Genomic DNA, 24,490 nt, shown 5'->3' with positions numbered 1-24,490 from the left:
TATCTGATTGTGCTACTACCCTGCTTAAACTCAATCTTTCCGAAGCTCCCCCCTCCCCAGTCTTCAAAATGAAACTGAAACCTTTCATCTTCATGATTTGCCCCCCTGCTTCTTTCCTCGCCGAGTCCACTGCCATCTGCCTAGGATCCAGCCATTCTCAGCTCTTTTTTTGCTACCTGATGACACCTTGTGTTCTCCTAACTTCATGTCTTTGTGTATGCTCTGCCTGGTCTCCCCCGTCCTCCGCTCCCCCTCCCCTTCCCGCCCACCTTTAATGCTTCTCTTCTGTGCCTTCAGAGCAATTATGCATTGATCACAGTGCGCTCTAATTTCCTGCTGACTAGTCTGTTTCTCCGGCTAAACTGGGAGCTGCTTGAGGGCGGGGACTGTGACTTAGTCATCTCCATCTCCGCACTCCCCAGGGCGTAGCACCACAGCCTGGCTCAATCCATGTTTGTCGAATGGCTGACTGACTGAATGAATGGAGTGAATGAGGGAAGAAAAAGCCCTCACTTGGAAAGTTTAGTGACATGAGCTGTATGGTATCTGGTTCTTGGCTGAAGCTGCCGCAGTTTTTCCCTATGACTACAGTGCTGTAAAAATATGTCTGCACGTGGATAAAGACTGGAAGAGAACTTTCCACACAAAATTAAGAGTTGTGTTAGAGTGGTGAGTTGATGGATGCTTTTTTTTTTCCTGTTTTCAAAATGTTCTTTAGTGCTGCTTTCCGAGGGTTTTGGCAACGTAGCAGACATTGTAGCAGTGGAATCTGGGGCTCCCATGGAGGAGTCGACAACCAATGTGTATTGACGCCCAGTGTACCCTGTTGGGTTCTGGGTGCTGTGAAGAGGGTGGTGGGTAGAGGCGACTCATTCTGATTCAGGTTCACATGGCCAGGAGTCTTGCCAGTTCGGTTGGATTTGCTGGAATAAAATGAGAACTTTCAAGAATTTTCCAAGCTCCTGGGTTGAGGTATTTTTTCTCCCAAAGCTGGGCAGCAAACAAAGATGGCTTTTGTTTGCAGTAAAATACTCATTCCTTCGGATTTTTTTGTCCTGCAAAGTAAGTGACTTCTGCAACTTTGGGGGAGGGGGGGAGGGGGGTCAGGTTTACTGACTGGGGAAATGGATTGCCCATGTTCGCGTGGTTTGGAAATGACCAAAAATGTTTCCCTTTTCTGGCTCTTGAATAAAATGTTTAGGAATTTCACTGGCAAAACGATGAAATTGTTCCTTTACTGCGGCAGGATTTCCAAAACTACATATCGTGTGTTAACTTAACCCAGAAGAGGCAAAAAAAAAAAAAAAAAAAAAAAAAAATTGGGAAGCAGCATTCTCCAAGATTCAGATGATGAGTACTCTGCCTTTGTTGGGTGCTTACTCACTCCGCTGGGTCAGGCGCTGTGTTCAGGACTCTGGAGCTATCTCATTTAAAACTCGAAACGGCCTTTGGGCTAGGGACTCAGGATCCCCTGGCAGTTCACTTTAAAGACGGTGACACTGAAGGTTCAAGGAGATTCGGCTCTGAAGTCATGAGACTGGGCTTGGAAGCCGGGTTCAGCTAGCTCTGCAGGCAAGGTCTAACCACTTGACCACCCTGCCTCTAGGCTGGTCTTGCTCCAGAGAGAAAGAGGTATGTATTTATTTTTATTTAACAAATAGTCCTACAGTGTTTCCACGCACCAGGCATGGTAAGTACTTTACAAACATTAGCTCATTTTTTTTTTTTTTTTTTTTTTGGCGGTACGCAGGCCTCTCACTGCTGTGGCCTCTCCCGTTGCAGAGCACAGGCTCCGCATGCGCAGGCCCAGCGGCCACGGCTCACGGGCCCATCCGCTCCGCGGCATGTGGGACCTTCCTGGACCGGGGCACAAACTCGCGTCCCCTGCATCGGCAGGCGGACTCTCAACCACTGCGCCACCAGGGAAGCCCCACATTAGCTCATTTGATTCTCGTAGACAATTCTCTGAGGAGGTGCTATTACTGGCACCTTGGAACAGATGAGAAAACAGAGGCACCAGGAAGTTAAGTCACTTGCCTGGGGTCAGACAGGCTAGTATGTGACAGATCGAGACTTACAGTCCGGGCAGCCATGTTCCGGTGCGTGGCTCTTCACCTTGACCTGTGGACAGCATGCTGCTCCCTGTGCCCTGTCTACACAGTTCTGGCTCAGAAACGCTGAAGACATGGGCCTCTTTTTGTAGTTTTAAAACAGATTTGTATTTCTGGCAGTATTTTTCCCCAGTAAAGCTCTGTGTTTTCTTCCCAGGGGTCTTGAGGCAGTGGGGCAGTCAATACATACCTCTGTCCTGGAACAAGAATCACCTAGAGGCAAGGTATCTCAGTGGTTAGAGTTTTTCTGTGGCACCAGCTGAACTCTGTTCTGAAGCCCACTCTCATGATTTCGGAGCCGAACCTCTCTGAACCTCAGTTTCACCAGGTCTGCTAAAGGGGAAGGGAGCTTTCTCCTGACACCTTCACTTCTGTCCATTTTTCGCTGTTTGGAGGGAAGCGGTGGGTTTCCTCAATAGTTAGGCCCCGGATGGGTTGAGGGGCTTTCGATGTGTCACTTCGGGAATCCAACCCACCTCTTTTCGTTCAGCAGAGACTTCTGGAGAGCACCCTTCCAAGGCAGTTTGCTCTGAGTCACCAGGAGCAGACAGCGTTCTCTTTCTCTACCTGGCTTATCCCGCCTGGCTCTCTCCACTTCCCATCCCTCCCGCCACCGGGCTTCAGTCCCCAGAGCCCTGCGAGACAATGGCGGCAGCTCAGCTGTGAGGGAGGGGAGTCGAAGGGGCAGCAGGCCCAACCCACCAGCTTGAAAGCTTCATTTGACAGGGAAGGAGGCACATCTGGTTTGGGTTTTCAATTCAATTCAACAATGATTTATTGTGGGCCTGCCAGCTGCAGAGGTTCTGGGCTAGGCTAGGCAGGGAGAGATGCAAAGATAAGTCAAATACTGTCTGTGCCCTTAAAGGAGTTTTATAGGTTGTAGCGGAGCGTAGACCTGAATGAGCAATTTTTGTGCTACGGATCCTGTGCTGAGCGGTATACCTTGCGTACGGTATGTCTTTGAACCTTCCCAACAGGTTCTGTGACGGGGCAGGGAAACTGATTACTTCATTTCACACGTAAGGGAACTGGGCCTCAGACAGGAAGTGACCGGCCCAAGGTCTCATGGTTAGGAAGTGACGGGACCAGGCCTGGAAGCTAGATGTGTCTGGTTCCCAAGCTCACACACTCTTAACCTTGACTTCACACTGCTTCCCAGAGATGATGAAGATGATGATGATAAGTAACCCTCACTAAGCTCCCTAGACCGAGTCTTGGGCTGAGTGGGCTGAGGATATCATTATTTGATTGGCACCTTCCAATATCCCATTGAGGCAGGTTGTTATCCCCTTTTCCAGAAAAGAAAACTGAGGTTGCTTAGGGAAGTGATGGAGTTGAGCTTGGAACCTAGGTTATTCCAACTCACCAGCCTATAGCCCACGAGAGGTAGACACAGGGTGCCATGAGACTTCAGGGACAAGGCAAGGAATTGTGCCTGGGAAGGTTTCATGGCAGAGATGGCATTCGGATTTGACCTTGAAGGGTGAGTCGGGCTTCGGATAGGTAGGGTTGGGAGAGAGCGCCTCCCGGTCAGAAGGGATATTATGAACAAAGAGATGGATTGTGGGGCATTTTGATCGCGAAGGCTACAGGCTCGTCCAGTTTGTGGGCAGGGTACCCTGGGTGTAGGGGAGCAATGGGAAGGAAACTGGATACCCCTGAGGGTGTTTTCACATTTTGTCAAGTTGAAGTTCTTGTTTTTAAATCAAGAGCAGCTCTTCCACCCAAAAGGCTTTTTGAACGATACTGTCATGTAACCCAGGAGCCAAGGCACTGGGGACTCTCACTGTGTACATACTCCTGTGCTGAGAGCCGGGAGGAAGACAGAAGGAAGCAACACGCTTCCTCAAATGTGCACCGAGGGCCCCCGTGTGGTTGGAGAGACGAGATACGCACACTAGAAAAAGCAACAGCCAGCTCAGGCAACTTGTGCTCGGGGCCACATGAGTTTTCCCAACTGTCAGATTTCCAGGAAAACGAAAGTGAGGGGGCCTGGGGGGGTGCCGCACAGGGAGGCTTCACCAGGACAGTGGGTTTGGGCTTTGAGGGGGTATTTTAATAGGCATGGATGGAGAGGAAAACTGGCAAGCTCGAGACCAGGTAGAACTACTACTAGTGTCGCTGGCACGAAGAGCTCTGCGGAGGCCTCCCTTCCCCAAACCGCTGCTGCCCCCACCCGCGTCTTGACCTCCAGGAGTTTACTAGGGAAGATGGGACTGCACGGGGTCAGAGACAGCCCGTGCGAGCTGGGAAACAGGACCGGGTACCCGATATTCCTGATCCTCCAATTTTCTACACTTAGCCTCAATTCCTGGCAGCTCCCTCAGCTGCTGAATTGTATGTGTATGTGTGAGCGGTATTTTAAATTAAGCAGTGAGTGCTTTCAGCTCATCATAAACATGCTAAAAAGCTTCAGCCGCGGCCTGAGCCCACCCCCGCCCCTTACACTCAGGCGGCAGCTGGGGCCACTCGACCCTACACTCTAATGCGTGTTGCCTATGACTCACCAACGAAAAAGACTATATGTTTCAGTCTTCCTGGGTAGCTGATTCCTAGTTGTGGTGGGTAATCTCAGTCCGAGTTTGGAAAGCGGTGGGCCTCAGCCCCGCCCTGCAGACTGACAATTCTACAACATACGGAGCGCCTACTGTGTGCAAGGCATTGTGGGTAAGTCCATTAATCTCTCTGGGCTTTCCGTGTCCTCATTCAAAATGCATAGAATAATCCTGTCTGCTTTCCCTCCCTATCGGGGCTGCATGTCTCAGCCACGCTGTTCTTTCGATTTCTGCAACATTCCCAAAGTCTTTTCCTGCCCCAGGGCCTTTGTGCATGCTCTTCCTCCTACCCGGACTGCCTTTGCTCTTGCTTTTGACACGGGAGGCTTCTTCTTAACCTTTCTGTCTCAGCTTAAACGTCACTTCCTGAGATACGCCTTCTCCGACCACTTACAGTTAGTTCCCTCCTAATATCCCTTTTATTGGCCATAGTTCTTTAATCCCACTTACCTCTCTGGGTAATTATGTTTGTTTCTACGTGTCTGTTTAGAGTCTGTCTTTCCCACTGGAATGTAAACTCCAGGAGGACAGGGACCTTGTCTTTATCACTCAGCAATGCGTTCCTCTCATCGAGAGGGGTGCTTGGCACATAGTAGGCCGACATAAACAAAACCATGTGGGAAATATTTTCTCCCTGAGGTTTTTGCCAGACATATGTTTGCTGAGGGAAAAAATCATGACAGAACTGTGTCATTCGAAATGAAAAAAAAAAAATCAGGCTAAAGGGAGGAGTTTGTTGAAAACAGTTCTGTTTTAGAAACCAGTCCTCGGAGTCTCATCACCAGACAGTCTTACGAAAGTCAAACAAAAGGAATAGAAAGCATAAAGAGCTAACTTTTTACTGGGTGCTTACTATGTGCCAGGAGCTGTTCTAAGTGTTCTACACAGATTATCTCATTTAATCTTCATAATAATGCAATGACGTCAATTCTATTATTAGCCCCATTTTACAGATGAGGGAATTGAGGCTCTGAGATGTTAAGCAAAGTGCCCAAGGTCAGGCAGCTAGCGAGAGGCAGAACCAGAAGTTGAACCCAAGGCAGTCTGAGGCCATGAATTGAATCATGCATGCCCCCTGCAGCCGCGAAGCTACCCTGCCACAGCCCTGATCGGCTAACCTTCCCGCTAGACTGGGAGCTTCTCAAGTTCAAGGACTCTGTCTTCTTCATTTTTGCTTCCCCTGTGCCTAGAATAGAGCTTGTTCCAGAACAGGTACCAATCAATATTTGTTGAGTAAGTGAACGCGTGAGAGAGGGAGTGAATCCATGTTCCTTTATTTTCTCAGGCTCGGGCTTATGGGCTCATGTTTATTTCCCTGCGTTACATTAAAATGTAGCACTGGCGACAAGGTGTGCTCTGATGCAAGAGGTCCCTCTCCCTGCGGGATACAAGGGGGACCGGCGCTGACTGGGAAAACGGAGGCAGCATCTCTAGAGCAAGGCGCTTGATTCTAAGCATTTCGTTTTGTCGTCCATCTAAAAAGTAGCTGGACCTGTTTAGGACTTAAACAAACTTTCAGTGTTCCCATCCCATCTCAAATCCTTTGCAGAACGAGGCAGGGTGTGGAGGAGGAGGGGAGAGTTATAAATAAACAAATACCCACAAACCGGCTGGTTTTTTAAACAGAATTTGCTTCAATCAGCGCTGCGCCACATTTTCCCAACTGGCCTCCGTCATGAGAACAAGTGGTAACTTTCATACTGAATGGCTTTATTTTTTTTTCCAACCAGATGAATGGTAGAAGTTTTGGCTTGGGAGGCAAATTTCAAATCCTCGGCACACAGTTTGCTGCCCTACTGTGCCCCGTCCATCACACACAGTGCCCGGCACAGCCTACCCAGTCATCACATCTGCTGCTTCAGCCCTCCGGAATAATTGGGTCATTGTTTTATTACACCAGTGAGAGAGCTGCAAGCCTGTTAGGATTATGTCATTGACATTTGCGTGAAAAGGCAATCATGATATGCTGGTCATTTCGCACAGCTGGGAATGCAACTCTGTTGTCATTATTTGAGGTTCTCATCCAGCCCCTCTGACTTTGTGTCACAGCCCAACCAGTGTAAATGGATAGCTCTGATGTCTGTCACCTTTCAGAGGTTTTCTCGCCCTTCAAAAGACCAAGCAGGATCTAACTCTTTTCACGCACTTGGACTTTTCTGCTTGTAGGCACAGCGGGCTGAAGGTGAGAGATGCCTGCTTTTCCTGCGTGTGGAGGTGTACACTCTAGCGGCAGAATGTTGCAGTACAGTGTCATTTGTTCCCTGCGGATCAGAGCCAAGGACAGTTTTGGCTGGAGAACAAATGAGGGCTAATGCTGTCTGTGGAGGAAGACTATTTAGACAATTTATGAATCAGAGTTCTGCGGCAACTTCTATTGTGTGTTATTTTCGGTAGGACCCGTGCTTTGCTTGCAGTTGTCAGTATGCTTGAGCGCGGGTCTCTGCGAATGAAATTCAAGCCTATTTGCACTTATCAACAGGTATTAATGAGGGCAGAACATCTCAGTTGCAAACAAGGAAATGATTAGCACTGATTATAGAAGTATAAACAGAGCTCAACTTCATGTGCCAATTCTTCTATTGCCGCTCACTGATCTTCTCCCACTAGTGTGCTAGCTGGAGTTTTATGGCGTGTGGCCATTCATGTACTCTTCGAAGGAATCCATTACAGACACCTGTCCATCCCTCTTCTGGTCCCAGTCCTTGCCACGCCAGCCCTTACCAGCCACCTCGAGGTGTGACAGGCACAGGCGGTCCAATAAGGGAGTCAGCTGAAGAGACGCAGTGGCTTAGAGGCAAATCTCCTAATCCCCATTGCCATGGCTATAAAGAACTCAGGTTGCTGAATTTTTCCTGGCAACTGATTCCAAGTGCCTTCTGGGCGCTTTGGTATTTGTGCTGTTCCAGGTTCCTGCCTTTGATCTGTCTTTTCCTTAAGGCTGCAGTTTCCCTTTCTGTAAAATGGGGCTCTTGCTGGGATCAAATGAGACAACTTACCCCAACCCGGCATAGTGCCTGGTGGGGAGAGAGTAAGTGCTCAACCAATAGTACTTTCCCTGTCCAGGCTTCTTCTGGTTGTGTTCCCTGCACCTCCGACATTGGCGGACCAGGGCCTGTTCCCTCCCCTGACTGGCAAGCCAGGTCGCCTACTCCTCAGAAAATCCAAGCTCCCTTCTCTGGCGGCCTTCTGTTGTCCTTTACCTGTCGCCGTGTGGCACTCACTATTAACCTATTGAATTCTGGCAGGGAAGAATCAGTTTCCTGATAGGAATTCGCACGTCTGGGCCAGATACAAGACAAGAGGCCAAGCCATATTTACCCGCCCCCCCCAATTGTGATGTTTCACACCCGTGACAGCAATGCCACCCAAACGGTTGCTTACAAGGAACACAGCGTGGTTTTCACAACAGAAATGTAACCTGTGTGTCACTTCTCAAATTTCTTAAAAGCGGCTACCGTACCTGGGTACTTTTCCCTTGAAAATGACCACCTTGTTAGGCGTCTTGTAGGAATTTTAATTTGGAAGCTCTGGGAGTGCTGATATGTTCTTTCCAAGGGGGTCCCTGAATGCTTTAATTGGCAGGGGAGTTAAAATATTGGAGAAGATACGAGAGATCTTCCCCAAACTCACCTCCTTTCTGAAAATGCTCTTCAGTTGCCTTGGCAAACAGCCAATCCAAACACTAAAAGAGAGTCAGAGAATGCAGGAATCCTGAATGCCATTCTCGGTGGTGCGTGCCCAAACAAGAATGGCGGGGGGGCAGAGGCGGCACAGCACAAAGTGGAAAAAAGGTAGTTTTTGCATCCCAGACTGGGAGCCGATCCCACCCCATCATGTCCGGTGTCCCCTCGACTCATAAAGAGGAGAGAGGACATGTGATGACATCGTGAAAGTAGACTTCCCTGCCGGGGTCAACCGCTCAGCCTGACAGGTTGTCCAGTCTGGCAGGTCACCCCAGGGCCAAGAGTGAAGGGTCAGTCCGGTGAGGTCACTGATCAGGTTGCAACTACTTTGACTTGTTTTCTGCTGCGTTGGCTTCCTTGGTTATTGGTGCATTTGTTTCTCCCCATTGGGGAGGGGCTGACATGACCTACTGTGTGTGTGTCAAATTTGTCCTTTTCAACACTTAATCACATTCTCAGAGACCCTCTGAGATGCAGCAACTGGGTGATTGTGCCGTGAAACAGTGGCTTCGTTCTCTGCGTTCACTGGGAATGGTTTGTTCTGAGAATGTCAATTTCCCACTGTTTCCAACACGAGGTATTACATTGGAAGAGACAGCTGGTTAAGTGTTTAACCAGCTCTTACTGGGAATTCTCTCTTCCTCCTTCAGATCTCATGCAGATGCTCAAAGGTGTCCGGAGTTTCTTTCATGCCATTTTATTGAAAATTCATATTCACTAATTCAAATCGATTTTTTGAGTCGTTATTATGTGTGGGGTACTGTACTATGATATGCTTTATACCGTATCTTATTTCTTCCTCACCACAAAGCTGTGAGGTAGGTACTGTCATTATCTTTACAGATGAGGAGACAGGCTTAGGGAACGTAATGCAAGATCACACAATCCATATATAGGGGGCTGGGATTCAAACCCAGGTTTATCTGAGTCAACGACACCATAATTCCTCCACATAGCGTATTTCAGGCCCCTCACAGCCCTTGAGAACAAAATGAATCCTTGAGGAAAATTTCCTACTCCACATTTTGCTAATCGTTACAATTACTACTGCTATTACTACTGCTGCCGCTGCTGCTATGGTTACTGGTCCTATTATCATTTTCCCAGCACTGGCACGTGCTTTATACCTAGCTGCCAGTTGTAGAGTTCAAGCCCAGGACCACGTGAGTCCAGTGCACCCATTCCACTTTTTTGTGCTGCTTGGAATGCCACCTGGGAGATGGAAGACATACACCAGTAGGGTAGGTTACTGATTGCTAGCTCAACTACCAACATTCACCCAACGGTTATTGAGCACATATCAGATCTCGAGTTGTTCATAAGACCTTCCAGGTAGACAGATATGGGAAGCACACATTTAAATGTATTACATTTACCTGATGTAAAAAACGAGCATGACCTGTAATTCGTGTACTAGAGTGTGTAAACGGGGGACTGTAAAAGGCTTGAAAGAGGCTGGGCTAGTTTAATCATGAGAATAAGGAACAAGAAGGATCTGCATAAATCAACTATACTCCAATATAAAATAAAACTTAAATTAAAAAAAGGCACAGTCCTAAGTTGTCCCCATTTAGTCTCAACAACCATTATTCTCTCGTTCCCTTTTCTGGAGCTGAGGCTCAGAGACGGTAGGCAATATGCCTTAGGTCACACAGCTCTTCAGTGGCCAATCGTTTCTATCTCCAGATCATCTCAAGCCGCTAAGTTGCATCGCCTCCCTTACTTCCTGACTGAACTCCAAGGCGAGGGTTCTCTACTTTGTTGCCTTAAAATTAAAATTAAAATCAAGGAGAGTCTTGTTCAACCGAGCCAAGAGGATAAACATTCGAAATAGCAATTAGTAGGTAGAAATGTTGCCAGGAAGAGCTATACAAAAGCGCAGAAAGACACCCAAGGGAGTTAACAATGTTGGGGGCGGGGCAGCGGTTGCGTGTTGATGGTAAATTGGATCCCCGCCAGCCCTTACCTTCCTCCTTCACCTTCCTGCTCCGCAATTTCTCAGGTTTCTCTAGAGAGCACTCCCCACCTAGAGACAGCCTGAGCCGCCACAGGAGGGCACCAGGCCAGGACTGGCAGGCCTAGGGCAGTCAGGCTCTGGGTTGGAAACCATAAATAACCACTTTAATGAAAGCCAGCTTTGGCCAAGAGCCCTGTCATTTCTTAAGAGATTCTGGGCCTCTTATATGGACCTAGTTACTTGAGAAAGGCCTAGCCATAGTATATATAACAATGATGATAATGATATAACAGTTGCCCTTTAGTGAGCATTTACTATGGGCCAAGCCCTGTGTTGAACACTTACAGACACTGACTCATTTAACCCTCGAGCAGCCCTAGGAGAGCAAGTGCTATAGTTTCCCCCATTTTCCACAGGAGGCGTCAGGCTCAGAGAGGCTAAGTAACTTGTTCAAGTTCATACAGCTGGTGGGAGCTAGAATTTGAAGCCTGGAGCATCTGGTTCCCGGGCCAGAGCTCTTAATTCCTGTATTTAATAAATGTCTGTTAAAGGAATAAACAGATGAATGAATGGACAAACGTATTAATTCATTTCACTTTACTTTAACAAACATTTATTGAGTGCCCTGTGTCGGCCCCTATGCTAAGCATTGAGGATTCCAATGTTAAACGTTTACACACAGGCACACCCCCCTTCGTGGCCCCTGCCCACGAGCTCACAAAAGCACTCTCTAGTGTGGCATGATTTCTTCTGCGGAAAAGTAATCTGAGTTTCTTGAACAGCAGTTTATAATGATGCTATTAAATTTAACCCAAAGCGGGAGTTGTGCACCGGTGAGCGAAGAGTTTCAAATGAGAAAGTGTCTTTGATTAATCATCGACTCAGCCAGAGAACGGTTACTACCAGAAATGGAGCTGCCACTCCTATCACATTAGCTAGCTCATCTTCCATCTATCATGTCTGTAGGCTGTCGAACCCTCCCACGGTACAAAAATTATCTGTACTCTAATGGACAATTATCCCATCCATCATGGTCCTGGTCGTGCTGATTGCTGGCACTCCACTTGCCCACGGAGAAGACTGAACAAGTAGTCACGACCGATGATGCACTGGAAAATTGCTCATTTTTACACATTTCAAATCCACGCCAAATGAATGCCTTTGCAGGCTGTCCTTTAAGCTACATTTGTTTCCATGGCTATATAAGAGCAGGTTATGAATTCTTTACCTGTGTGTGAAATGTGGCCTCTGAATATTTCAAAAACCCTTCTAGGCAACAGCCCTATACGGATTAAAATAACAAGTGAATGGAACACACCTGGGGTAATAGCAGAGGCGCAGGCCCTGTACCTGGGGCTCGGGCGGCTGGTCAATCATGTCAGGGTGATCACGGTCTTGCTTTTCCTTTCCAGGTATTTTGAAGAGAATCCCAAGTTGCTTAGGGTCAAGGTGACGACTCATGGTGCTGAAAGCAGGGGTTAAGTGGACAGTGAGAGATGCCTGTTAAATTCCCTGGGACTATTGCTGTGCGATTTGAGGGCAGAAATGCCCCCCTCCCCAACCTCCTGCCCCAAGTCTGGTAACACCTTTAGCCTTGGATTACAGTAACCAGCATGCCCAGTACAATCAGAGTCACCAGTTGCCCAAGGCAAAAATCCAAGAGTTGTCTTTCCCACATCCTGATTTCTCACCTCCATATTCAGCCATTCACTAAGCCCTGCCGAGCCTACTTCCTAAGTGGACCTCAGATTGGACCCATTTTCTCCATTGCCCCTGCCAGTGCTTTATTTAGTTTAGACTCCCTCGCGGTCTTCTCTTGCCTTGATTCCTTCAGTAGCTTCCTGGTTCCTCACCTCTCTTCTTCCCCTCGGTGACCCTTCTCCCCACGGTGGCCCCAGCGATCTTTCCATGCTGCAGATCAGACCATTTCCCACCCCCTCCTCCACTGAAGTGGTACTGACTTTACAATACCTGAGACCAGAGGCTCCCAAAGTGTGGTCGTGACGCCAGCAGCAACAGCATCTCCGAAAACCTGTTAAGAGTAGGTACTTCTTAGAGACCTACCGAATCAGAAACTTGGAGTACCGCACCCCCTTCCCAATTCGTGTCTGACAAGCCCTCCGGGGGATTCTGATGAGGGCTCAAATTTGAGCCCCGGTTCTCCATTCTGCTTGCTCATTAGAATAAACCCGGGGAGCTTTTAAACATTCCAACGCCTCCCCCACTGGCTTATTAAATCCAAGTCCCTGGGGGTGGGAGCTAGTCGTCAGTGTTTTTTCAGAGCTCCCCAGATGATTTCAGTATTCAATCAAGGCTGAGGACTACCGTTCTCCAGAATGGAGTCCCAACTCCTTAGCTTGGCGTTTAAGGCCTCTTTGGTCCTATCTCCCCCTGCTCCTCCTATGCTCCTTCTAGAATCGAGTGATAGGGAATCACTTACAATTCTCTGAGGCCACAGTCTCTTTCTTACCTCTGGGCATTTGCACGCAGCTCGCCCCGGCCCCGGCCCTCCGCCCTCCCCCTCCTCACCTAGCTGACATCTTCTTATCTACGACACGCAGCTCAGAAGGCACCTCTACAGAAGACACTTCCCTGACCTCCCCAGTCTGCATTAGATGCCTCTCCCCTGCATCTAGATACTCCCACAGCATCTATATCCCAGCACGTTCCCCATCGTCTTGTTATTCTCTGCTTAGTTGTCTCCCTCCCCTACCAGCCTGAGAACAGGGGTTATCAGCCTCTAGGACAGTGCCTGGCGCACAGTAGATGTCGCAGGCTACTACACATTCCGTGCCCTGTTCCTGGGTTGCCTGTCCGTGCCTTGTCCATGGGGTGAATTTCTACTCCACCTTCAACATACAGCTCAGATATCACATCTTGGCGGAAATCTTTTCGGAACCCCCTGTCTGGGTTAGGGACACTTCCTCATGTGCATCCCTGAATCCCAGCCCCTGCATCGTGCCTAGCACGTGTCAGGTGCTCAGTAAGCATCTGGAGAATGGATAACTGAATAAAGTGAAGACCCTTTCCTTCTCCATGTCTGCTGCCACCATTGCGGTCCAGACCCCCGTCGCTTTATTACAATAGTCTCCTAACTAACCACCATCTCTCCTTTCTCCAATCCATCTGTCACCCCACCGACCCCACTACATGGCTCTCTAAAACCACAGTCACCATAGCCTTCTCAAACACTTTCATTGATTCCTCATTGTCTTCAGAGCAGATATCAGAGTGGCATTCAAGGCCCTTCCCAAGAGTGCCTTGCCATTCCAGCCATGCCTCTCCCCATCCCCCTATATAGGACTGGCTACATCATTTGTGGGTGGGCCCTGGGGCAAAATGAAAACGTGGCACCCCGTTTTAAAAAATTATTAAGACTTTCAGGACAGCAACAGCAGCACATTCAACGAAGCAGGGGGCCCTCGTGAGTGCAGCGTCCTGTGCTTGGGCACAGGCCTGCCCCTGCATGTAGCCAGCGTGCTAGCCAAATGAACTCACCATTCCCTGAACTGCTGTGTGGCCTCATTTTCTCCATGACGTTGGTCAGGCTGTTCCCAGTCTCCTCTACCCCTGTCACCACTCCAAAGCTCCTCTTGCCCACAGATCCACCCCTTCCCTGTCCTGCAGGGACCTCCTACCATTGCAGACCACAGTGGCTTCTACCACACAGCCTGAGAGCCATGGTTACGGCTGTGTGTAGTCATGTCTCTGTACTGAATTTTAAGCTACTTGAGGGCAGAGACACTCTTTTGTTCATCTTTGTCATTTCTACAGTTCGAACACAGCGCTTTGCACTCATCTCACTCATTGACTGACTCGGGGAAAATATGCCCCAGCCACAGAAACCAAGTCTGACAATAAAGCACTAGACACTGAGAGGCTGACGTGCGTCCCTTGTTATTAGCTGTGTAACACTGAAGGAGTCACTTCCTTCTCGGAACTCTAGCTTTGCCATCTATAAAAAGATGATACTTCCTCTATTTTCTGCTAATATCTTATTCTTTGCTAACGTTTTCAAAATCCTCTTTTGTTTTTTAATGCACCTAAAATGTAAAAAAAAATACATATTTTCTATCACATAATTGCAATATCTCAATCTTGGAGCATCTGATTCTGTTCCTGTTGTTTCTGGCTTCATGGTGTGCTTTGTAATTTTGGGTTACGAGTTCATGTTTGGCCAGACTCTATCCATGGGAATCTGGAACCAGATGGAGGGTGTATTCCTCCAGGAAGAATTTGTGTTTGCTTCTTCCAGGTGCTTCAGGGCACTGGTAAGCCAGCATTACTCTGAGTGAATTGTTTATTCCCAAAGGCAGGAGCTGTGCCTTATTTGTCTATATGACCCAGGCTTAGCTTGTAGATGCCCAACATGGATTTATTGATTGAATGGATGAATGAATAAGGCCTCTATGAGGTTCTTTTGGAAGCCCAATAAGAATTGTAACCTCTGGTGGTAACAAAGGACAGTACGTGCCTCAGGAAAATAATTACTAACATTTATTGAGCACTTATTATGTGCTAGGTATCATTCTTACTGCACTGTGTGTATTAATTCATTTGATTCTCACTGTAACTCTGTGAGGTAGGTACTATTAATGTCCTCATTTTACAGAGGAGGCACCAGGCTCAGACAGGCTGAAGTCACACAGATAGTGAATGGCAGAACTCAGATATGAACCCAGAGATACACCCCACCCTGGAGATACATTTAACCACTGTCTTATATTGGAGGAGAGAGCAATAGTCGTGAGAGTAGCAATAGAGTAGAAAATTTCAGTACTGCCAGAGGGACTACAAGAGTCACACAGGCCACACCAGGTATGGGAGGGGACATGGCATGGTCTTGTATTGTCAGTTAACCTTGTATGTAGCTCCCAACCCCAACTAGAATAGGAGCAGTATGAAGGCAGGAACCATGGTTTACAGCTCTTTGAAATGTTTAATATATATTTGCCGAATGAACGAATGAATTTAAAATTCATTCGAGATTAAACACGTGAATGCTTTAAATAAAGTATTTCACGTGTTGCATGTCTGACTGAAATTGGTGATAAAGGTTTCACTTTGCTTTAACACCTGAAAATGCCTAGATGTGACCATAACACAGTTGGGTATAGCCACACCTTGCATTTGTCTCAGTGTAGGGTACTCAGGACCCCCTGGGAAAGAAGGAAGAAACTTGGATTCTGCCTTCATAGGCCCTGAGGCTGTCAGGAACCAAAGGCCACTGTGTTTGTAACCCGTCCCTTTGGCTGCTGTCCAAATCTAGGAGGGCCTGAAGGAAAGGGGGGCTTTATTTGCTCTTATCCTTGCCAAGGCCAGGAAAGAATTTGAGTGTGGACTCTCAGTAAACATTGAGTCTTCCCTCCAGCACTGGTTTGATGGAATGAAATCCCCAGTCTCCACCAATCTTGGTTCAATATTTACCTGGGGGTTTGCAGTGAGCCTGGGGACAGGGCTCCAGAATGAAGAGGAATGGAGCTGAGGAGTGAGGGGAGGGCTCTGTGTGTGTGTGTGTGTGTGTGTGTGTGTGTGTGTGTGTGTGTGTGTGTGTGTGTGTGTGTGTGTGTGTGTGTGTGTGTGTGTGTGTGTGTGTACTGGGTGAGGAATGGCAGGGGTGGGATTGGGCGGTACCGGGATTGCCAGGCAATGAGAGTGAGGTCTGGATGGAGAGCATTGGAGAAGAAATAACTCCTCAGTACACACTGGTTCCTTTCCAAGGACTCCCCTTTGCTGAAACGACTTGCCTGGTCCCAATCTTAGAAGTCCAGATTGGGCAGTTAGCCACCCAGGTTCCCAAGTTGGCTTTCCTTATGGGTGTGCGGCAGGTGTGATCCTTGAGAGGAATGAAGAGAGGCCCTGGGAACAGGAGTTTGCCCCGTGACTGTGCTGATATATTCATTGCCTCTATCCTGCCAGGGGGCATACAGCAAGTCCTTCCCTCCCCCACTCCCTGGACAGACCAGGACTCACTGCTAGAAAAGCCCTGGGGCCGGTTTGCTGAAGAATGTAATATGGGGCCTGTTGGATTTGAGGGCCATGAGAAATATTCAGGTAGCTGGTGAGGTCTGGGCTGGAAAGAGATATAGGAGTTAGAAGCGTGTAGGTGAGAGTTGAAACTGCCCGAAGGGAGTATATAGAAAGCAAAGCAGAGGAAGGGGCTTGCAGAGTTATCATGGTCTGTGAGGCGGGAACAGGGCTTGGGAGTCACATGGGTTTGAGGAGCGTTCGTATATTCATCCATCCATCCATTCATTCAACATTTATTGAGCTTTGTGCCACATACAGACTTTGAAGAGGAAGTTGGGGATTTAAGAGGGAGAAGGGTTAAGAGGGGATCCCTGGGTGGATTCAGATGAAGGAGAAGGGAGGCGCTGAGTGCCTGGGCTCTCTCCTACCAGGAGAGCACATCTGTTAACACAAAGCTGCATCTGTATCCCAGCCTGCTCCCCTCACCCCTGCAAGACGGGGAGCCACATGGCAGCTTCCTACACCCTGTACCCCTCCATATTCTTTCTAGGCACTTAACCGTGGCGCCAGCTACACCCCTACTGAGAGCTCAGGCCATCCCCAGGGGCGGGTTGGTGGTTGGGTGTGTGGGTAGGGTTGACACTTTTGAGAAAAAGAGTGGGACGGAGAAGGCGCTGTCTGTGTGTCTGTAATTAGCTCCAGCTGCTGTGGTGCGGCAGCGCTGGGGGCGTGGGGAGCGTGGATGCGTGCGGATGAACCTGTGTGCGTGGTTCCTCATTGCTATGGCTCTATTTTTCACCGTCTTGCGCGCTGGCTTCGGCCTTGCCGCTCTGCAATCTCTCCTGTCCCTGAGGATCCCGAAGGACAGAGTGTTCCACGCAGGCAGCACCAGCTTGAATCACTAATGCTGCTAAGCAAAGGACAACAAATATAGGCCCCCATATGTCCTGGATACAAGAGCCCGTGCTCTCTCCCTCCACCCCCGCTTCCTGAATGTTTCCTACTGAGTGAAGCCCAGCACTTGAAATTGACAACACCTCGCTTCTGCACAGCCTTCTGGCAAAGAGCTTTCACAGCTGTCAGGCCGTGCCTCCTCAGACAGCTCCAAGGGCCAGCATTTCCCAGGTGAGAACCCTGAGGCCCAGGCAATCAGGGAGGCTGGCACAGGGTCATCTGGCCGGTTGGTGGCAGAGCTGAGTCCGGGGTGCAGGTGCCCCGTCCCCAGCAGGGCGCTGCCGAGAGGGCTGCTACCGGGTGGCTTGGGCTGCTGCTCTCTGTGCTCCGGAGAAGCCGGGAGCCCTGACTCCAAGACCTGCTTCGGCAATTGCTGAAAACTAGGACCTCTGGAGCTGAGCCCAGACTAAGCCGTGTGCCTACCGCTGAGCCGGTGCTTATGGGGGCCTTGAACAGGGGTCCAGCATAGCCCCTGCCCTCAAAAACATGACAACCTGAATGGAGAGACTAAGCTGAGACACCAAGTCCAAAGGCAATTCAAGGGCTTCACTCTTTTCCGCTAACCAGTCTGTTACCAGGGACCATGACGCAGAGACACCTTCTGCGTTCACCTTTCTCCTGCCCCAGCCCTGTGGAATGATGGGTAGCAAGGACAAAGGGTGAAGGATGGGGAATATGTGGGAAGAAACGAAAAACTAGAGTTTCCGCTGGGTGTCAGGCACAGTGCGGAGTACATATGTTATATATATGGCATTTAAATGATGTCTATAATATATCTTTATACACACACACAAACACATGCATACATAATCAGTGTCCATGGATTAACTCATCGATTTACCTGACTCTCATCCATATAATGGGTTTAGGACAGTGTCCGGCACTTTGAAAGCACCGAGTAGATGCTAACTATTCTTCCTTCTTATCATCGCCGTCTTCTTTATCATTCTCTGCATGCATATTATATGCATTATCTCATTTAATCCTTCTAACTCTGGGAGGTAGCAGCTATTCTTTTCATCCCCAACTTACAAATGAGGAAACCAATCGTTTATTATATCCAAGTCTGGGGGGTACTGAGAATGCAAAGGAGAACCCAATATGGTCCCAAGTAGTCTTTGGGGACTTCCCCATCTAGCAGGAGGGGCTGGGGCGCACATAAACACTCATGGTCCAGCGGTGCTGTGGTCAAGGAACGTAGCAGCGTCACGGGGCCACTGATGGTAAGTGACCTGGTACCGAGAAGTTAGGCAGGCTTCTCAGATGAAGGACCTTTGAGCTGGGTTTTGAGGGCTGGAGGCTTTTGCCAGGAGGGGCAGTGGAGGGACGGGAAGGACATTCCGGGCAGAGGGAGCAGGATTTGCGCGAAAGCGCCTTCTGGAGGACGGGACGATGGTTGGTGGGGTGCGGGATCGGCAGCAGCAGAGGGGGCAGAAAAGGTGCTCGGGAGCAGCTATTCAAGGCTTTGTTGGCCAGGCTGAGAGTTTTGCACCTTGTTCTGTGAGCGATAGGAAGCCGCCAAAGGTTTCTGTGAAGGCGGAGGAGGGACGGGCCAGGAAGACAATTCTTGGACAGGCTCGAAGCGGGTAGACTGATTGGGCGGCCCTCTCAAGGGTCCCGACAAGAAGTGGCAAGTGTTCTGGCCCAGGACTGTGGCAGTGAGAGCAGAGAGCAGGGGAGCAGTCCAGGGACGTGTCAACGGTAGGAACCGCAGGGCTGGGTGTCATGGAGGGTCCAGGAGAGAGAAAAGGTGACAGTGACCCTGAGCTTCCAGCTCGGGTCCGTGGTGATGCTGTTAACTGAGATGAGATGGGGAGCACAAGACTATTAGCTGACAGGGGCATGAGTGGGGACAGGTGACAAGTTCAGCTGGGACCCGTTGGGTTTGGGGTGGCGGTGAGACTTGCGAGTGCACATGTCCAGCAGGAAGCGGGGTGGGAGATGGGGCTGAGAGACCACTGGGGTTCAAGTGGCATTAGCTGACCCTGTGGGACCAGATGGAGTGTCTCTTTTCCCGTTTACTCCTGCAGGGCAAGGGCTGGGGACAGAGCCAGGTGAGCCCCAGCATGAAAGGGGCGTGATGTGGGGAGGACACCGGCCCAGGGTGGGAAGACACCTTTCTCCCAGCCCCTCCCGGAAACCTCGTCCCTTCCCCTCGGGACCAGTATCCCCTTTCCAGGGCTGCGCTCCCGCCAGCGAAGGGAGGTGCTCTGTGCGCAGAACTCATGTCCCACAGGGGCCGCGAGCCACGGAAAGGACAGTCACTTCAGCTTTGAGTTCTTCAGTGGGGGAGTGTCTTCTAATGAAATCCAATAAATCAGCCACCGGGGATTTGGGACAGAAAGGACACATACAAGGGCTACACAGTGACGGCTGGAGCGTTCAGTGCAAACAACGGAGCCTTCAGTGCTGCGGAGCCAGCAGCACATTCACGAGGGCATTTTGAAAGATCCGTCTGTGCGAACCAGCGTGGGTCTCCTAGGAGCCCTAACACTTTCATTAGACCTAGTGGGTCTCATAACCAAATCCCATAATCCCATAAATCTGTAGCAGCAAGTTAGCCACGAGGGTTTCAGTTACACTCTGGATGTAAGAGACCCCAAACTACCATCTTCCTTCTGAGCCTCCAACCAACTCCTCCCGTAGAACTATTAACCAGGATGGCCTGGATCTCCTCTGAAACCCCGAGGACGGCTACTGATTCCTGTGTTAAATCCCTGGACCACACCAGTAATGGTTCTGAACACTTTACACACATGAACTCATTTATTCCTCATGAATATTATAGATCCCGTTTATATATATATATAATATTAATAGTAACAATCATAACAGGTCGTGTTTCCGGAGAACTTAATGTAGGCCAGGCATGGTTCTAAACACATTAGACAAAATAACTCCTAATTCCACGTGAACAACACGTGTATCTCTATGGAGATTGTAGCTGGAACGTGCACTGGAGCAAACTCTCGGGCTGAAATCGTTCCAGAACCGCTCTCACTTAAGTCTTTGAGAGGATGGGGGCCTGTCTTCTGATTCTGGAGGTACCCAAAGCATGCCCAGGGGGCCTTCCTCCCCCTCTCCTTTGCCCAGCAGAGAGTCAGGGAGGGCTAGAATGCAGAGAGCACGCTGAGGGCCTGCCTGCACAGAAAGCAGAACTCTTTTCTGCCACCGCACCCCTTGAAGGAGAGTGAATTCTGTATCCTCAGGAGAGGGTGGGGATGGGGAAGTGAGGAAGTGGAGGGGAAAGCCTCTTGAGGCTGCAGCACCCTGAGGCCCAGACAAAGGAGTGTCCTGAGGGAGGGAGGGAGGGTGGGGGAGGGGTGGGGTGCAGTGCATTCGTGGGGCAGCAGCCACAGGATCAGGGAGCCACAGCAGGAGTGGCCGTGGCTAGGTATTGATGCTACAGCGGCAGTGAGCTTTACAGGAACCAGAGACTCTAAAATTTCTGCCCGCCCAGAAATGACTCCATCTCACCACTAGGGAACGGGTAGCAAAGCTCAGTCAGCGGTTGGGGAAAGCCGAGAAAAAGATTTCATGAATCCTTAGCTAGCGGTGAATCTGTCTATTTAGTTAGCTGGGGATGGAGTGGATGGAAAAGTAGTGAGAGGAAAGGCTTGGGAATACTCTCATCTAGTGAGGCTGGGAGGCGAAGGAGAAGAGGGCTACTTTAAGGAAGTGGTGAGCCCCCCAAAACGCTGGTGGTGTTAGATCTGCACCCATTCTTAGATGATGATTCATATAGCAGAGAGCTGGGAATCTTAACTGTGGCTGATTTTTGTTAAGTACCTACTTTGTACCAGGCACTATGCTGGGCTTTACATGCACCATCTCATTTCACAACACTCTCTGAGGGATCCTACTAATACCGTGCCCATTTTACAGATGAGGCTGAGATAGGTTATATGACTTGCCCAAGGCCACACAGCTAGTGAGTGGCAGAGCCAGGATGTCAACCCAGGTAGTCTTACTCCGAAACCCTGTTTACTAGGCCCTTGGAAGGACGTAGGGATGTGGGGATGCCTCCCCCTTGGCCTGTGGTTCTGCATGGGCAGCCCCTCTTTGCATCTTACAGCTATTGGTGAACCAGGTGACTGACTGTATCTATCATGAATCCCCTTGTGTATGAGTTCAACTCTGGTCCCAGATGAAGGAAAAGGTGGGGCGGAGTCTCCACGTCTAGGTCCCTGTGTGATCCCCTCCTTTGAACTGCCCTCCTGGGCTGGAGAAATGCCAGGGTTGAGGAGTCACAGAGTATTTGATCTGTTTGGTTCTTTGTACTGAGACCTCAACATTTTGGAGAGTCCCTAGTTCAGCGGCTCAGGAAACCGAGCCCGAGGCTGCCCTTGCAGGGAACTCTCCTATCTCCTGTCCCACGCTAGTAGATGGGATTCTTTCTCCTCCATGTCCCCCCTTTCCTTAAGTGGGTCTTTGTCCTATTACCCAAATCCTGAGTCTCTGCCTTAGTAAGTTGTCTTGTACTTCATTTTAGCAAGAACTTTCCCTTTCTGTCAATGGACGTTCTTGGTAATTTCGGCATTGACCCGGGTCCCGCTTCCAGACTCTTGCTCTGAGGCTTATCTTTGTACCTACAATGATCTCATGTTCCTTCCTTCTCTTCACCCCTCTATCAGAATTTGCTGCCAGGATGGGACGCATCGAGGTGAGGCTTAACAGACTGACCCTCCCAAGAGGTTGGCATTTTAACTGATGCCAAAGCCCTGAGTCAAAGGAATTACGTACTTAAGAATTTTCAAGCCCTTGGGAGCGGATAGGGAGAGATTTGGAAGGGCAAGGGAATGTTCTTAATAATCCCGGAATGCCATAAGGTAGACATCCAATTCAGGCTACCACCAAGCCAGAACCTGGATTATTTTGTTATAATCAGAATCCATCACATAGGACGATCTCCCTCCTCTCACCCACCACTCAAGGCTTTGACTAAAAAGTCTTCCAGATACTGAAGTTCTATGACGCAAGCATCGTTTATTTTCTCAGAGTTTTTTGTAAGGAGGAGGGCTGAGAAGTTTCGTGAGTTACCAAAGACCACACAAACAGGCAGGAGTCAAAGCAAAACCGAATTCCTCCGGAGACTAGTTACTTTCTATAGTCTGAGAACCAATCCCGTCTCCCACAGAGACAAGGTGAATTTCCTCTTTTCATTTCTCCAGTACTGATATTAACACTCTTCTCTTCATATCCTCCTCAGACCCCGCACTCTCAGCAGAATACAAATAAGGAGCTGCTGTTTTGCCAGCCGGAAAAGTTGAAGGTAGCCAGCCTTTCTTTTTCTCTGCTAAAGACAATGTTCCGTCTATGGTGCTGTGTGGGATAAAAAGGGCAAGACCTTCCAACCTCGTTCTGTTCTTATTCACGGCCCAGGAAGTCATTATGAAAGCCCAAAGGGACACTGTTTTTAGTATGGACCCTGGCAGGTTTATCCAGATGACTTTCTGTAAAGGCATTCCTCACCCTCGCCTCCAAACATATCCTGTCCCCTAAGAATGATTTGGTCTTGGTGTCGGGGGAGAAGGGTAGGTAACAGGGCCTGGCTCTGTCATCTGGGACTCTTTTTTTTGAATTAAAAAAAATTTTTTTGGCTGTGCTGTGTCGCATGCGGGATCTTAGTCCCCCGACCCCGGGGAATGAACCCGAGTCCCCTGCTGTGGAAGCGCGGAGTCCTAACCACTGGACTGTCAGGGAAGTCCCCATCGGGGGCTCTTTTGAGGGAACTTCGCTAGTCTCCCAAAGAAAGGGCCGAATGTCCCCTTTGGAGCAGTCATTTGAACTGCTTCAGGGACTGACAAACTGGCCAGAGACGGCGTCCAGTCTCTCAGGAAAGTGGTAGATAAGAGCATCAGAAATGCTCCTTTCCTGGAGAGCCTGTAGCTATTCTGGCCTCTCTTTCCATCAAAATAGGAAGGCACTGGAAGGGGCCCTCTCCCCTCGGAGCGTGGAGCATTGTGGCAGTGTTTCTAACTGGGCTGAGAATCTGCCCGAGCCACACTGCTATTTTCACCACGGAGGAGTGTCTAAATTCTCATTTCGACCGACCCTCCTGCTTAGTACCTCTTTCCCCATTTCAGCAAATTGCTGCATAAAAAATGGAGAAGCCAGTAGTGGCTGTGCCCTCAATAGTAGCTGTGTTTGCATTTAAGAAATTCAAATGCCGAGGGTGCACTTCTCCCATTAAGTCCAACATGAGACATCAGGTGTGCACAGCACCGCCGAACGGAAGACCCTGAAGGCCCGGGTAGAGTTTCTGGTATGCTGGGGGCTTGGGAAAGAACAAAGAGGCACTTTCATTTTCTGAACTAAGAAGCACTTCGGGGGGTGGGGGGAGAGTGTCAGGAATTCTTCCAAAGTCATGGGCCTGCCCACACCTGGGTCAGATATTGATGACCTTCCCCAGGCCATGCCCTCCTCTCCCCCTCCCCGAGACAGTACGAGTGACAACGAAGCCCGGTACTTACAGGTGCAGAGGATTTTCGGACAGGAAAATGGAGACCGCAGGCTCCTGAATGCCTGCTGAGTGGTTGCATCAGATTAGGAAGTGATGATTGTAAGAATAAGATCTTTGGAAAATCTTGTCGCCCCTCCCCTGGTTGTTTCAGTCCACATCCAAACCCAGACCACCACGCCCCTCCCCAGGACATGTGTCCTTCCTGGCTGCCTCCATGCCCCTTACCGTGAGGGTGCTGGCAGCCACACTGCCTCTTGGAGCCTCTAGCCCGGCAAGGTAGGCAAGCTCCTGGGATTAGGTTGGCAAGCGCGACTGTCCTCCAAACGATCAGCCCAGAGAAAGAGAGAGAGAGAGAGCGAGCGCGAGCAAACCCGAAAACGGGTCCAGGACGGAGAGCTCCTGGTGCCGAGCATGTCTCTGGCGTATTCCGAAAGTGGCATCCACAGCAGAGAAAGTGTCCCAAAATAGCTCAGGCTGCCAATGCCTCGCTGAAACCTGAGAAAGAATTGCTGAATTCAAAGATCTGGGTCGCCGTGGGTGTGTGATCAAAGTGCGGATTTGTTGGTAGGAGGAACTCAAGCCATGAGCTTAGGAGAGACACGAGGTCACCCGGGGCACGGTCTGCCTTCTCTTTTCCAACTTGGTTAAGTTGGCAGTGGTGTCAGAAAGCTCCGCTGTGCTGAGACAGGGGGCTGGCAAGAGGTCCTAGGGATGCTGTTTTCGTTCCCAGGTCTCTGATGCGCTACCAATGTGAAGTAGCAGTGCTCTATTTTCTGCATTTCAAACAAGGGAACTGA

At 49.5% G+C, this 24,490-nt stretch overlaps 1 protein-coding gene across 2 annotated transcripts in view; it reads right to left on the bottom strand.

Moving 5' to 3' along the window:
• Nucleotides 1-24,126, bottom strand: part of AMMECR1 (AMMECR nuclear protein 1) — a 224,183-nt gene extending 200,057 nt beyond the window's left edge. Inside the window, exons 1-3 of one of the 2 annotated variants that reach the window (XM_060292863.2) lie at nt 23,919-24,126; nt 12,278-12,338; nt 11,625-11,771 (exon numbers count right to left, since the gene is read on the bottom strand). In XM_060292863.2, coding sequence (XP_060148846.1) covers nt 11,625-11,767 — 143 coding nt within the window. In that variant the 5' untranslated portion in view covers nt 11,768-11,771; nt 12,278-12,338; nt 23,919-24,126. Of the gene's footprint in view, nt 1-11,624; nt 11,772-12,277; nt 12,339-23,703; nt 23,770-23,918 lie in introns of those variants that run through there. The other variant, XM_060292864.2, reaches the window with a different exon arrangement.
• Between the last annotated feature and the right edge of the window lie 364 nt (nt 24,127-24,490).

The sequence above is a fragment of the Globicephala melas genome, chromosome X (genome assembly GCF_963455315.2).
Source record: "Globicephala melas chromosome X, mGloMel1.2, whole genome shotgun sequence".
Classification (NCBI taxonomy): domain Eukaryota; kingdom Metazoa; phylum Chordata; class Mammalia; order Artiodactyla; family Delphinidae; genus Globicephala; species Globicephala melas.
The sequence above is the reverse complement of the archived record's forward strand: the minus strand, read 5'-3'. Positions and strand labels throughout refer to the sequence as shown.